The sequence below is a fragment of the Acomys minous genome, assembly GCF_964271855.1.
Source record: "Acomys minous genome assembly, chromosome: 5".
NCBI classification, from domain to species: domain Eukaryota; kingdom Metazoa; phylum Chordata; class Mammalia; order Rodentia; family Muridae; genus Acomys; species Acomys minous.
The window spans coordinates 67,627,090-67,640,974 of NC_140494.1; the positions used below are offsets into that span (position 1 = coordinate 67,627,090).

The 13,885-nt window shown below is 37.3% G+C and overlaps 1 protein-coding gene across 3 annotated transcripts in view; it reads left to right on the forward strand.

The window, feature by feature from the left end:
- The first annotated feature begins 2,711 nt into the window (after window positions 1–2,711).
- ALKBH8 (alkB homolog 8, tRNA methyltransferase) overlaps window positions 2,712–13,885 on the forward strand; it is a 61,560-nt gene continuing 50,386 nt past the window's right edge. Inside the window, exons 1-3 of one of the 3 annotated variants that reach the window (XM_084781648.1) lie at window positions 2,712–2,829; window positions 5,675–5,699; window positions 6,134–6,269. In XM_084781648.1, coding sequence (XP_084637774.1) covers window positions 5,677–5,699; window positions 6,134–6,269 — 159 coding nt within the window. In that variant the 5' untranslated portion in view covers window positions 2,712–2,829; window positions 5,675–5,676. Of the gene's footprint in view, window positions 2,852–5,674; window positions 5,700–6,133; window positions 6,270–13,885 lie in introns of all 3 variants that reach the window. The other 2 variants (XM_084781650.1, XM_084781649.1) reach the window with 2 other exon arrangements.

A 13,885-nucleotide genomic window follows, 5' to 3' on the forward strand; every position in this document is an offset into this window, starting at 1 on the left:
ATTTAGCTGACAGGCATTGATACTATTAATAGTGTTATCTTCATCCTACGATCATTCTTTCTCCATGTGTGCGTGAAAGATTTTTTCCATGATTTCTCAAAGTAAAAGCTTTACAGAAAATAAATAAATAAATAAACCTATTTCTTTGGTAGATCCATTAAAAAAAAAAGCAATAGTTGAATCCAAGTTACATACACAACATTTTGTTTTTAAGTCTCCATTTTGACCATAAGGTAAAATTAAGTTGAGGTTCTGAGGCACTGCCTGCCTGAGAATTTCAATATCCTATTTCTTACAATTCAATAGCTGTTGACTTTTTGCTTGAATTAATGACATATGTTCTACTTCAATATAACCACAATATCCTGCTTTGTTCCTTTCTTCCAGAATGGTAGGGAATTGGAAAGTCCTTAAGCCTATATCCTAGTCAGTCAGATTAAAATGCTTTGTCTAACTACCTAGATACAATGTACTTAAAAATGCTTTATTTAGCTGGTCAAAATAATATAATGCTGCTCTCCCCTTGCTTCCCACCTGGTTACCTGGTTGTTACATAATTATGTTTTTTCTTATAAAAAGTATACCTTAGAAACAGACTGTCTTTACAGTCTATCTCCCAATCTCAGATTGTGTCTCTGACAAGTCAGCCTTTGTTCAGCATTCAATAAAATGCCATCAATCTGAGTTTGGTGTTTGATGGTAAGTGTACAGCTATTTCTGAACTCATAATAGAGATAGTGTACAGCATAGTTTTAAAACTTTTTTTAGGGCAGAGAAAATGTAGACATAAAAGATTTTTAAGAGTAGAAAGTAGAAAATACTTACAGATGAGGGACTTTTGGAAGTATAGAACAGAGAAAATATAGACATAAAAGATTTGAGTATCATTTGCTTGTGCAGTAACAGAGGTTGATACCATAAGAGATAATTGTCATGGAACTGTACTGAGGCCATGCCATTTATGGTAAGACCCAGGCTTTAATAAAGTCTAAGTCTAGGAAGAAAAAAAAAAATGAGGGTGTCTTAAAAGGAACTACAAAGTGGAAAGGATTCCTACAAGCTCTAAAAGGGAGCTCCCTTAGAGAGACATCTTAGAGAGGCAGGCTCTAAGCTCAGACTGGCTTAGGGAAATTTTAATATATCTTAAAACTTGACACAAATTTCAATCCAAGGTGTCCCCATGCAAACTGAAAGATTTGTTCGTAGAGGAGTTGCATCACTTTCTCCATGATTACGGATACCAGAAGGGCTAGAGGACCTCAATGGCACACTACTGTGGCCTTTGTAGTAGTAGCAGACAAAGCAGGCAGCTCCAGGGCACGTTTATGCAGTAGAGCAGGCGAGGAGAAAAAGAAAGATGACCAAGTGGGTATAGATGCCCAGATGGACATGGTAGTTCCTAGAGCCAGAGAGACACTGTCCAAGTCCCTGGAAGGGAAAGGTTTAGGGCAGGGGCAGGATGGTCAGTGCTGGGAGGAGCAACAGGTACTGAGTGAAGAAGCTAGGAGAGCTTTGGTATTTTAGCAGGCGCTTCAGTTAGCCATTTGTCCCTGGTTTCTTTGAGACCTAACAATGTAAGTTGGGTAAAAAATACAAATTAAAATAGTACTCTTGCTGTTTTTTTGTCAGGAGTCACAGACATAATTTTTTTCTTTGACTGATTTTTCTGCCATTTAAAGTTTACTTTGTTTTTTTTGGGGGGGGGGCGTTTTAACACAGACTTTGATGAAAACGGTTTCCACAGAGTAGATCCAATTTCTTCTGTTTTCTAGTTTCTACTATTTTTTTTTAGGTTATAATATAATTATGTAATTTTTCCATTGTATTTCCTACGTCCAAACCTTCTCCTATATCTGTCTTTCTTGTATTCTTTGGAACTCATGACCTTTTCTACTATTAAATGTACATATATACATAAAAACAAATTTCTCAATTTGTATAATGTTGCTTGTATTTAAGTGTTTTCAGGCTGAGGATTCACTGTTGGATAAACAACTGGTGTGCTCTTGCCTGCAGAAGACTATTTATCTTGCTCTCAGAATTCCTTATTTGCCTGTAATTCTTTGTGTAGGGTTGAGGCCTCCTATACTTTCTGCCTGACCACACAAGTTTGGCTGTTTTCATTGTCTTTGTTCAGCTCAGTTTAGGCATTCGTGCTAATAACACTTTATGGGCGTGGCTTCTAGCAGTGCCTCCATTTTCTCTGCAGTACTCTGAACTTTAGGTGCAAGAGTTGGACTGTAGATGAGCTCTGCATTTTAACTGGCTTTGGTTTTCAGTAATGATGTCCGTCTTTTTTTTGTTGCTGTTTTGTTTTTTGAGACAAGATTTCTCTGTGTAGCCTTGCCAGTCCTGAAATCGCTTTGTAGACCAGGCTGGCCTGGCACTAACAGCGACCCACCTGCCTCTCTGGGATTAGAGGCATGCCCAACCCCGGCTTGTGATCTCCATCTTTTAAAAATATAAATTCCCTTAATAAAGGGTGGGTATTTATGGGTATAAGGTAAAATGTTCAGCATGTAGTTAGGGAGTGTGCTGTTTTAGTTATGTAGCAGCTGTCGGTGCTACTCCAATGATTCACCCACATAAATCAGCCGATTTTCTCTCCCGCAGAACAATTTACAGACGCTTGGCGGAGAAAGGGTAAACAAAGGATTTGGATGCCGGAGGGAATTATGGTAGTCCCGCGGGCTCACGGGAAATGTAGTGCGATTGCCTGCAATATGGCGGCGCCCAGGTGAAGGATTGTTAGAGCGCATGCATAGCTCTCTAGGCTGTGGCGTGGCAGGCTTGGAGATAGACAAAGCAATCGGGAGGTGAAAATTTCTGGTGAGGAGAAAGAAAATTTCTGGTGAGACAGAAGTGTACGGCGTCTGTTCTTGGCGGGCACGGAGGATTTTAAACCATGGCGTACTCCTGCAGCTCTCTGCTCTGCCTTGACCAGCACGCGTAGCCGACCTAGGCCGCCGGGAAATGTCGGGGAGCCGGCTAGGGTCTAGTGTTCTTATGTTTGCCATGGGATGGGTGCCCAGGGGTGACTGTTAGCTGCCTTTGGGATTGGAGACCGGACCTTGCTTCTTGTCATTTTCCAGTCAGCGTCAATTCTGTGACGCACAGACCTTTAATAGCTCTTCGCCCACGCATCTGCGCAGCCTTATATTCTTCCTTTTTCAGTCCTTCTGCCTCTGGAGTTGAGTAGTGTCAGCTTATGGTTTTGATCGAGGTCACTGAACGTTTGTTCTCAACTGTATGCCAGGTGTCCAAGACTGTAGATGAAAGTCTTTCTGACTTTAAAACATGCAGGTTATTGGGATACACACCTGGTGTTATGGAAATCATTGAAGATGGCTACCAAAATTAGAATTCCGGAAAGGAGAAGTTTAACAGCTAAAAGGACAAATTATCCTTGGGTTTATTTAAAAATACATATTTAATGAGTCGCTACTGGGTATCACATCCTGTTTAACTGCTTGAGTGTTACCTGAGTTACAGATACAGTCAAAATCACTTTATGAAATTAACTTTTTATTCACTTATAGAAGATAATAATGAGTGTAAGAAAAAAAAATAGAATCTGTAATTCAGAAAGTTAGAAAGGGACATATAAATAATGGTAATTTTTATCCAATTGCTTAAATGTTTCTGCTTTTTTAAATTATATTTTTGAATTTTACATTTATTTTTTAATTTATATATCACTTTACATTCTGATCATAGGCCCTTCCTCTCCTCCAGGTTCCACCCTCTTAGCCTCTGTTCCCCCATCCCCCATCTCCTTCTCAGAAAAGGGGACCTACTAGGGACCCACATGAAGATCAAAGTGCCCAGAAGTTACCTATGTGTAGGGGGCCTAGGTCCAGTCCATGCAGGCTCTTTTGTTGGTGCTTCCATCTCTGTAAGCCCACATGAGCCTAAGGCTTCTTGTATTCTCATCCTCTCCTGGTTCTTCTATATCTCTACCCCCATCCTTCCACAGGACTCCCTGAGCGTCACCTAATACTTGGCTGTGAGTTTCAGCATCTGATTCGATCAGCTGCTGGGTCGGGACTCTCAGAAGATGGTTATTCTAGGCTCCTATCTGTAAACATCATATCGTTAATGGTGTCAGTTGTGTCTTTCCCATGGGGCAGGTCTCAGGTTGGGCCAGGCATTGGTTGGACAGGCCCTCAGTCTTGGCTCTATCTTTATTTCCGCACATCTTGTAGGCAGGGTAAATTTTGGGTTCAGGGTTTTTGCAGGTGGATTGTTGTTCCCCTTCCACTACTATATGTCCTGCTTTGCTAGAAGGTAGTCTCCTCAGTTCCCAGTCTCAGAGATCCTCTGTCCTCGGTTTCCCTTTTCTCTCCAAGCCCTTTTACCTCCTCTCCCTACTCTCCACACAGCTGACTCTTCCTCCTCTTTCCCTCCGCATACCCTCTCCTATCCAGTTCCCTTTCTTCATCTTCTTCTGATGTCTATTCTATTTCCCTATCTGAGTGAGATTCAAGAAAGGGCTTCGTTGGGCCCGCCTTGTTATTTAGCTTCTTTGGGTCTATGAATTGTAGTATGGTTATCCTGTAATATATGGCTCATATCTGCTTATAACTGAGTACATACCATGTGTATCTTTCTGGTCTGGGTTACCTCACTCAGGATGATCTTTTCTAGTTTCATCCGTTTGCCTGCAAATCTCATGATTTCTTTCTTTTTAATAGCTTAGTAGTATTCCATTATGTAAAATGTGCCATATTTTATTTATCCATTCTTTGGTTGAAGGACCGTTAGGTTGTTTCCAATTCCTGGCTATTATGAATACAACTGCTATGAACATAGCTGAGCAAATGTCCTTATGGTATTGTGGAACACCTTTGGAGTGTATGTCCAGAAGTGGGAAAACTAGATCTTAAGGTAATACTATTGCCAATTTTCTGATAAAGTGCCAGATTGATTTCCATAGTAGTTGAACACGTTTGCCCCCCCACCAGCAATGGAGGAGTGTTCCCCTTTCTCCATATCCTTATCAACATGTGGTGTCACTTGAGTGTTTCATCTTAGGCATTCTTAGGATGTCCAACTAACCAGCCTTACCTACTGTACCTCCTAACATGTGCTCTGTGTGCTAGGGAATGAACTAATGCCATTCTTCTTCTATCCTTAAATTAAAACTTGTAGTTAGAGTCTTGACTGTGCCCTGATTGTTTTGAAATATAATTTTATTTAAGTTTGTTTGCTAACTTTGAAGTGTGCAGCATTGGACTAGAGGGTCAATAAATTTGCTGCTCTAAAAAATTCATCCCAGCTGGGCATGATAGTGTACATTTGTAATCTCAGCACACCAAGACTGAGGTAGGATAAACATTGTGAGTCTGTGGTCAGCTAGGGCCACATAGTGAGAATCTGTCTTAAGAAACAAAAAATAAATATAAACTGGGTATGTGGGCAGAAATTCAAGGTCATCCTCAGCCTAGTCATAAGTTGGAGCCCAGCTTGAGATACAACAACAACAAAATAGGGGAGAAATCCCCTCAAATTATGTCTATATTTCACTACCGTTGGTGGACATTTCTGTCTTCTATTTGTTCTTTATTATCTTACCAAATACCTCCTTTTAAAATGACTTCATGTTGTTCTGGTCCTTCTAATTTGACATCTTTCTAACTTTCAATTAACAGTGGTTTTGTGTTTTAATCTCTAGATATGCCACAACCAACAGCAAGCAAGTATGTCATATTTTTCATTGTCTCATATGTGTTTGTTTTGCTCAAATAACTTATAAGTTTACACAAAGCCATGCCTTGTGTTATAATTGTGTGGTTAGATCATTGAGACCGTAATAAGCATACAAGCTCACTCAGTTGATATTTATTTATTCTTTCTACATGTTTCCTGGGCATGTACTGTGTGCCGGCATTCCTATTCTCCCAGAATTTACATCATGATGGAAGAATTAAGCTATGAATTGTGTTCAGTTCTGAAGTACTTATGTATTTTTTATGTGTCTTTGCTTTCCTAGGTTTTTGGAAAGGAAACCACTGTTTTTTTTATTTGTTTGTTTTTGTTTTTATTTTTTTATACAACAAATATTTTTAAACTAGAATATATGCCTAATAATTGTTCCTTCAGGATTTTTAAGATTTATGCTTTTTCTTTACAGTATTGTTATGAACATCAATCATAAAGGTGTTTTGAAACTCAATAAAATGGAGAAGAAGTTCTTAAGGAAACAGAGTAAAGCCAGACATGTGCTGCTGAAACATGAAGGCATCCAGGCAGTGTCATATCCCACTCAGGTGACCTTAAAGTGTTAATATCACTTGAATGTAGCTGTATCAATATGTTAGTGTATTGTGCTAATATTGTAAAGTGTACTTCAAAGATGCAATTATTCTGTGATGTGATGTGCCAATATTAAATATACATGTGGTAGCATGTGTTAATTTTTCATTTGTATGGTAGTCTAGTCTGCAGTTTGAATTTTTGTTGTTTTTTTTTTTGTTGTTGTTAGTGTGGGTTGAACTAGAGCAGTAGTTCTCAACCTGAGGGTCACAACCATTGAAAAACACACGCTTCTAATGATCTTAAGAACCCACAACCATTCATTTATTTTTGCTGCTACTTCGTAAGTATAATTTTGCTACTGAATGGTGTCTCAGTTCCTAAGACCATCAGAAGTATGTGTTTCCTGATGGTCATGAACAACAGGTTGAGAACTGCTGAATTAGAGCACGCTGCAGGCATATATTAATAACAAGATTGTACAAATCTTTTTAGTTGATAAAGCAAATTTAACATTCATTATCATGGTTGTAGTTTTTTGTTTTTGTTTTTGTTTGTTTTTTTCGAGACAGGGTTTTTATGTGTACCCTTGGCTGTTCTGGATTCACTTTGTAGACCAGGCTGGCCTTAAACTTACAGAGATCCCCTGTCTCTGCCTCCCAAGTGGGGTTAAAGGCGTGTGCCACCACCTCCCGGCCTTCATTACTATGTTTAATTCTTTAAAAGTCCATGTGAGCTAGGTAAGAAAACTGTCATCGTGAGAGATTAATTTGCTTTAATATAAAGTAGTAAGTGGTTGAATAGAAACTTACAGGTCGATCTTCTATATCCTAGTATAATCTTTCTTCTTTTCTTACCTTTCCTATGTTACAAGGTATTTTAATTATATAACATAAAATATTTTCATTAGTTATTTACAAAATCTTTTTACTATCTGTTGATAGTAATTAAGTAAAATGATATAAGCTACTGTGGGGTTTCTTGGCCTTTAAATTACAACTCATTTAAACTCCTCACTTCTCTCCTTATTTAGGTATGAGTATTAATTTTACGGCTTTATTTCTAAGCTGGGCATAGTATGGCTGGTTTAAGGAAACCAACCATTGGTTGAACAACTAACTAGCTAGAGGAACAAGTTGTTGAGGAGGCGTTGAGGAATGGAGGACAAAAACGTACTCAGAGACTCAGGCATATATGGTACAAACTGAAGGTCATAAAGCCCAGGAGAATTTTTCTTCTGGCTCTCTACCTGTCTCTGTCTCTGTCTTGCTTGCTGTCTGTCTGACTCCTTGCTCCTCGCTCAGTTATTTGCTTGCTGTCTTTCTGTCTACTTATCTGCTTATCTATCTACCTATCTACCTAACTAGCTAGCTTGCTTGCTATTGCCCATCCATCTCGCTTGTTGTTCTCATCTCACTCTAGCTTACTTTCTCATGTCTGCTACTTGTTTGCCCCCTTCTCCTTGGGCCAACTCCAATATTTTATTGAAATGAAGTTCAATTTTTTTCATTACAGATTACATCATATTTTTTTTTCCCATCTTTAGAATCACTAGGGCAGTCAAAAATCAACAAAGTAACAAGGAAATACCGAAAGTTCTGTAACCTAAAACAAAGCATACAACAAAAATAAATTAATTTTCAAGCAATGATCAGCATAACCTGCTCATTATCTTTTAAACAACGGATGGGACAGTTTAATCATAAATTTCTCCCAGCTAAAGCCAATGTGTTTATAAGATGGTCATAGCAACATATGGAGCTAAATGTTCTCTAAAGAAAAAACTTGACCTATTTCCAGTCCCAGACCAACGATTGTGCTATCCAAGCCTAGGCTAACTGCCAAAGGGTCCTCTATTGTAAAATATCTGTAAAACATGACGTTTCAAGCCCACCTTCTAATGCTCTCAAAGCAGATTCTAAAGAAAGGTTTCTACAGGTAACAGTATCTAGCCAGGTACTGTTATATCCAGGTCTTAACTTTCTTACATGCAATTTCTGCTTGGGTGCTTACAGTCAAAGCAAAACACTCTATCATTGTCTTAAGCCTTTGGCTGTCGGGGGGGATGGTCTGATTAAAGAGGGCAGTGGTTGCACCAACCCTTAATCCCAACACAATAAAGACAAAAGCTAGATGGAACTCCTGAGTTCAAACCTGGCCTCCACAGGTATGACTCCCTACTGGTAAAATAAGTTGGTTACACGAGACTGCTTAGGATTTAAAGTGACATTTTTTGGTATGTTCTTTTTTCTTAACAATGGATTATATATGCTTACTAACACTAAGCTAAAAGATAGATACACATCAATCTTAGGTTTATGTTAAAAAAAAAAGGATAATAAAAATGCTTTAAATATATTTTGTTGGTCAAGGTAAAGACATAGGTTAAACAAACAAATAAACAAAAAAGACATAAAGCTACATGGCTTCCATGTAGAAAAGGGGTGAGACAAAACCACCCAAAACAAATGTAAAAAAGCCAGGTACAAGATACCTATGGCCTAAAAAATAAATTTTGTTGGTTGGTCAAAAACAAAAAAAAAACAAAAAACAAAATACCAAGGTTAAAAAACAAACTAACAAACAACAACAGACATATAAGCTGTCTACGTAGGTACAAGATACCTACTATATACATAAACCCTAAAATAAAATAAAATTCTATCTGATGTTTATTTAAAACTTAATGCCTTTTTTTTTTTTCACTCAGGACAACAGGCGTGTTTCAAAAACAAACATTTTCTCAAAAAACAGGTTGCAGCCTAGCTTATACATCAAATGCCACAGAGCCTAAAAAAAGACATTTAAAACTATACAATCTTCTTTTGATTCCAATATGATAGTTATATGTTCATTGTTAATGGTGATGTTATATTTTGTCTTTAAAAGAGGTCAAAATAAAGCAAACCTAAATAGAAGAGAGACTGCTAACTTAAAAAAGTCTATGTTTACATAAATTCAAACTACAAAACAAACAGTTAACTTATTTTACTAATCCCACTAATGAAAATAACTCTGAGACTGTCTAAAACATGTGCATCCTGCACTCCTTATACACTCATAGTTTTAAAACTGTGTAATACTTGTAAAAAGTTATATGTTTTCAAAATAAAAGAACCAGACACTAACGCTGGATGCAACGTAACAAGAGTCATTCCTCCAACATGCTGAGATGCTGACATCCTACATCCTTCATGTTCCAGCCCCAAGTGCTTTGGTTACTGTTCCACATCCAAAAAAGACAACTTCAAAAAGGCTCCTGATCCAAATTGGTCCAATATTTCAGACTGTCCCATACAGGACTAATATTAAGCCTAAAATTTCTCAACATTTAAAGACTAAGCCACAAATACTATTCCCAACTTGTTTAACCAATTTTTTATTTGGGCCCCCTATAGGCATTCTCAGTTCCAAATCAGCTTAAAAAAACTTAAAAAAAAAAGATACCCCATTTCTCTTAAGGAGGATGGATAGGTTTTTGGTTACTTTCTTAGGCTATAGATATGTATTGTCATTAAAAGGTATAAAGATAGGGGTTATAAAAAAAGAAAAAGAAAAGTATAGAGATATGGACAAATGATAAAACAAAAAGCAAATTATTAAATCTACTTCTCAACTTAAGGCCTTAATTCTTACAAATAGGGTTAGTATTGATTCATTGATATAAAATTTTGTATATTGATACAAAATAGGTTTAATTTTGATACATTAAAATAAAATTCAAATTTGGTATTGTTCTTCACATTATATTTCCACTCTAGTATGAGGTATTGTACACGTACAATTCAATTAATACATAATTTACTTCCAGTAGTCTGATAATCTTATTGTAGACTGTTTAAAATAATTAAGTAAAACAAATCAATTGTTAATCTATTCATAGTCATGTCAAATATAAAAATATACATGCTAGGTTTAACAGATATGATTCTATAGATAGATATTTATAGTAAAATAATTAGAAAAAAACCTCCGAGACTTATAGAATATGACATTTAAAAATATTTTTATTGTTTTAAGGATTCTTTGTCAATAAAATAGGTTAACTCCTGACAACACCCAGCCTCCTTAAAAAAGATGATGAACACTAAAAATCCTCCTTGTGGAGAGAGTTTCACAAAACAGCCACTGGACAAAAAATGTCTTTGTTTCTCCCAAAAACAAAATTCTGCCTAAAAATGGACAAACTTGGATACAGACAAAGTCAACAGCCAGACTCTGCCAAAACAGGGTAAACAAGTCCTCAATGGTTCCTACTTCACAAATATATCTTTTAAATATACTGGGCCAAAAGGCCAAAGATGATACTCCAATGTTATATAGTTTTGGGTGTCTGTTCAGACAGTAAACTGTCTCTGTCATTTTTTCATTTTAAAAGCTGCTAACCTACACTTCCCTTCTACTGAGGTAGTTAAACGTATTCCTTCTCAAGTCTCTGATGGGGTTAAAGACCAAATAGTTAATTTTAAAATTAAGCTTAGTTGTTTAAAAATTTTTAAAGATACTTTTAAATTTAAGTTGATAAATTTAAACTTTAATAGATGTTGATTTAGGTTCAAAACTTTAGATTTACCAAGATAAAATTGACAGTATTTTCTACAGGGTTGCCAAATACATTTTGACTAAAAATTATGTGTGTGAATATTACCTATTAGTTTTTATAATTTCTCATAATTATACTTACTGTATATAAAAATGGCCTTTTTTTATTTAGAAAGAAAAAGGGAGATGTTGGGGGATGGTCTGATGTATTTTGATGCTAATTACTGCTTGCTGTCTGACCCTCCTTTTGCTTAATAAAAAGCCATCCCATCTGGGCAGGACAAAGGAGATAGGTGGGGCTAGGAGAGAGAGAGGATTCTGGGAAGAAGAAGGACTGTGACAACTAGAAAGGAGAGACCCTAAAAAACAAACAAACAAAAAACAAAAAGAAAAAAACCCAACGACTGCCATGGGTTAAGAAACAAAACAAAACAAAACAAAACAAAAACACATGGCTGGCGGCATAGATAAGAAAATCCAACCTAATAAAAAACATAAACAAGTATATAAGATTATAGATAAAAAGTAACAATAAAAGTTATTAAAAACAGATGGCATGGGATTAAGACAAAGATCCCATGCCTGCCACACTATAGAAGGTAGTTTAAAGGATTTGTGTCTACCCTGCCCCAGGTTAACTAAGACTATTTTAAAATATTACAAGTGTCTGTGTCTTAATTAATTACTAACCAAACCTACTGATAATGCAAATAATACATGTAATTTAAAAACAATAAGTGGCGCCCCTTATTGTTTTTAAATTACATGTATTATCAGTAGGCTCACTCGGCTAGCGATCAATCAAGACACAGACATGCTTTCAATAACTTTCGTCAAGCTACCTCCCATCTATAATCTCATGTGCTTGTTCATGTTCTTTATCTGGGCTGGATTTTCCTTCCATGCTGGCCACATGTTTTTCCTCCATCTAACCTATGGCAGCCTTCCTCTCTTCCCTTCAGGTCTCTCTCCTTTCTTCTCTTGGCAGTCCTTTCTTCTTCCCAGAATTCCTTTCTCTCTCCTAGCCCCACCTCTTTTGTCCTGTCCAGGTGGGATGGCTTTTTATTAAGCAAAAGCTAAGTCAGAGATAGTAAGTAGTAATTAACATCAAAATACATCAGACCATCCTCCAACATTCTCTGTGAGGAAAAGTTTTCCCTGTGTGATTTTCCTTAGGGCTGAGAAATAAAGAGAAAAAAGTTTTAGGAGAAGTACGAGATTTCTAACCATTACACCTGGACCATACATAATATTTAGGGGCTGTAGTAGTAGTGATCAGCCGTAGATCTTTGCAGCTTTGTCAAGCAAAGCCTCAACAGCTGCTCTGGATGTCAAGTGATCATGCTGGACAGTCGGGGGTCTCTGGAACTTTGTTAAACAAAGCCTGTACGACTTATCCTCCTGTCTGTGACAGCCTTGGAGTAGCTGTCCCTGGAGACGGCAAGCTACGATCGGACTTTTTCCTGGGAAAGGAAGTTGAATTGAGTGCTATATTATTTACTTTTATTATTATCACCACAGGAGAGTATCTGACAGAGGAAGGAATCTTTTTATTTTATTTTTATTTATTTATTTTTTTGCTTATAGTTTAAAAGCTACAGGTTATCATAACAGAAACTGGCATGATAACATTACTGGCTTCTGCCCTTCCACAGTCTTCCCCTAAACATGGTCAAGTCTGTCACAACAATATCCCACTTTTGGTACCAACTTGTCCTAGTTAGAGTTGCTGTTGCTGCAACAAAACACCAGGACCAAAAAGCAAGCAGGGAAGGAAAGGGTTTGCTTATTCAGCTTACATTTCCATAGCAGTGTTCATCACTGAAGGAAGCCAAGACAGGAACTCAAACAGTGAGGGATCCTGGAGACAGGAGCTGATGCAGGGGCATGGAGGGGTGCTGCTTACTGGACTGCTTCTCCTTATTTGCTCTGCTTTTTTAATAGAAGCCAGAACCCCCCACGAAGGGATGGTACTAACCCCTATGGGCTGGGCCCTCTGCCATAGATCACCATATCACTAATTGAGAAAATGCTGTAGGCATTCCCTCAACTGAGGCTCCTTCCTAGTTGACACAAACTATCCAGTACATTGGTGTTCTCAGTCATGTTGTATGAGAGTAGGAAAAGGTGCTTTATTTCCTTTGTGTCTTGTACTTGGATTTAAGGGAAAAATGGAAATGTTTTTCCAATGGTGGTCAAATATAACCAAATTGTTGTGGCATATTACTGAAAATATCATATTGAATGAGGTCCATTGTGAAGCAGTCTGAGAATAAATTTTATTCTCTTCAGTATAGTGGCATAGTAATGAGTTTAAGTATATCCTTATACTTGTGTGTAAAATGTATTTTTCTGCCTTCTATGGAAGAGTTTTAGCTTTCTTATTATCCAATTTAATGACAATTCTATTATATCCTCTTCAAGGAAGGTTATAGATATCCTCATTTTGTGTGATAAGACTAATATTAATTTACTAATCTTGAATTTAGTGCAACTCAAGGAGTCAAGAAACTATTATATGGAGAACAAATGAGCCTTGTGAGCTAAGAATAGTTTTCATATTTTAAGAACATGTTAAATAAAGTTACATTGAGGTTATGTTACAGAAACTTAGATAACCTGTATGCCCCTGAAATACTGTTTTAAGAACATTTTCAGCTGGGCATGGTGGCACATGCTTGTAATCCCAACACTTAGGAGGTAGAGACAGATAGGTCTTTGTGAGTTCAAGGCCAGCCTGATCTACAAAGCAAGTCCAGGTCAACCAAGGCTACACAGAGAAACTCTGTCTCAAAAAATTAAAAAAACAAAATAAAACAAAACAAGAACATTTAAACAATTGGTATAAAGATGAAATTGATAAAAGTACATTATCCCAGCGTGGTGGCGCACACCTTTAATCCCAGCACTCGGGAGGCAGAGGCAGGCGGATCACTGTGAGTTCGAGGCCAGCCTGGTCTACAAAGCGAGTCTAGGACAGCCAAGGCTACACAGAGAAACCTTGTCTCAAAAGAAAAAAAGTGCATTATCCCAGCTGTGCTGTGCTGGCACATACCTTTAATCCGAACATTCAGGAGGCAGTGGCAGA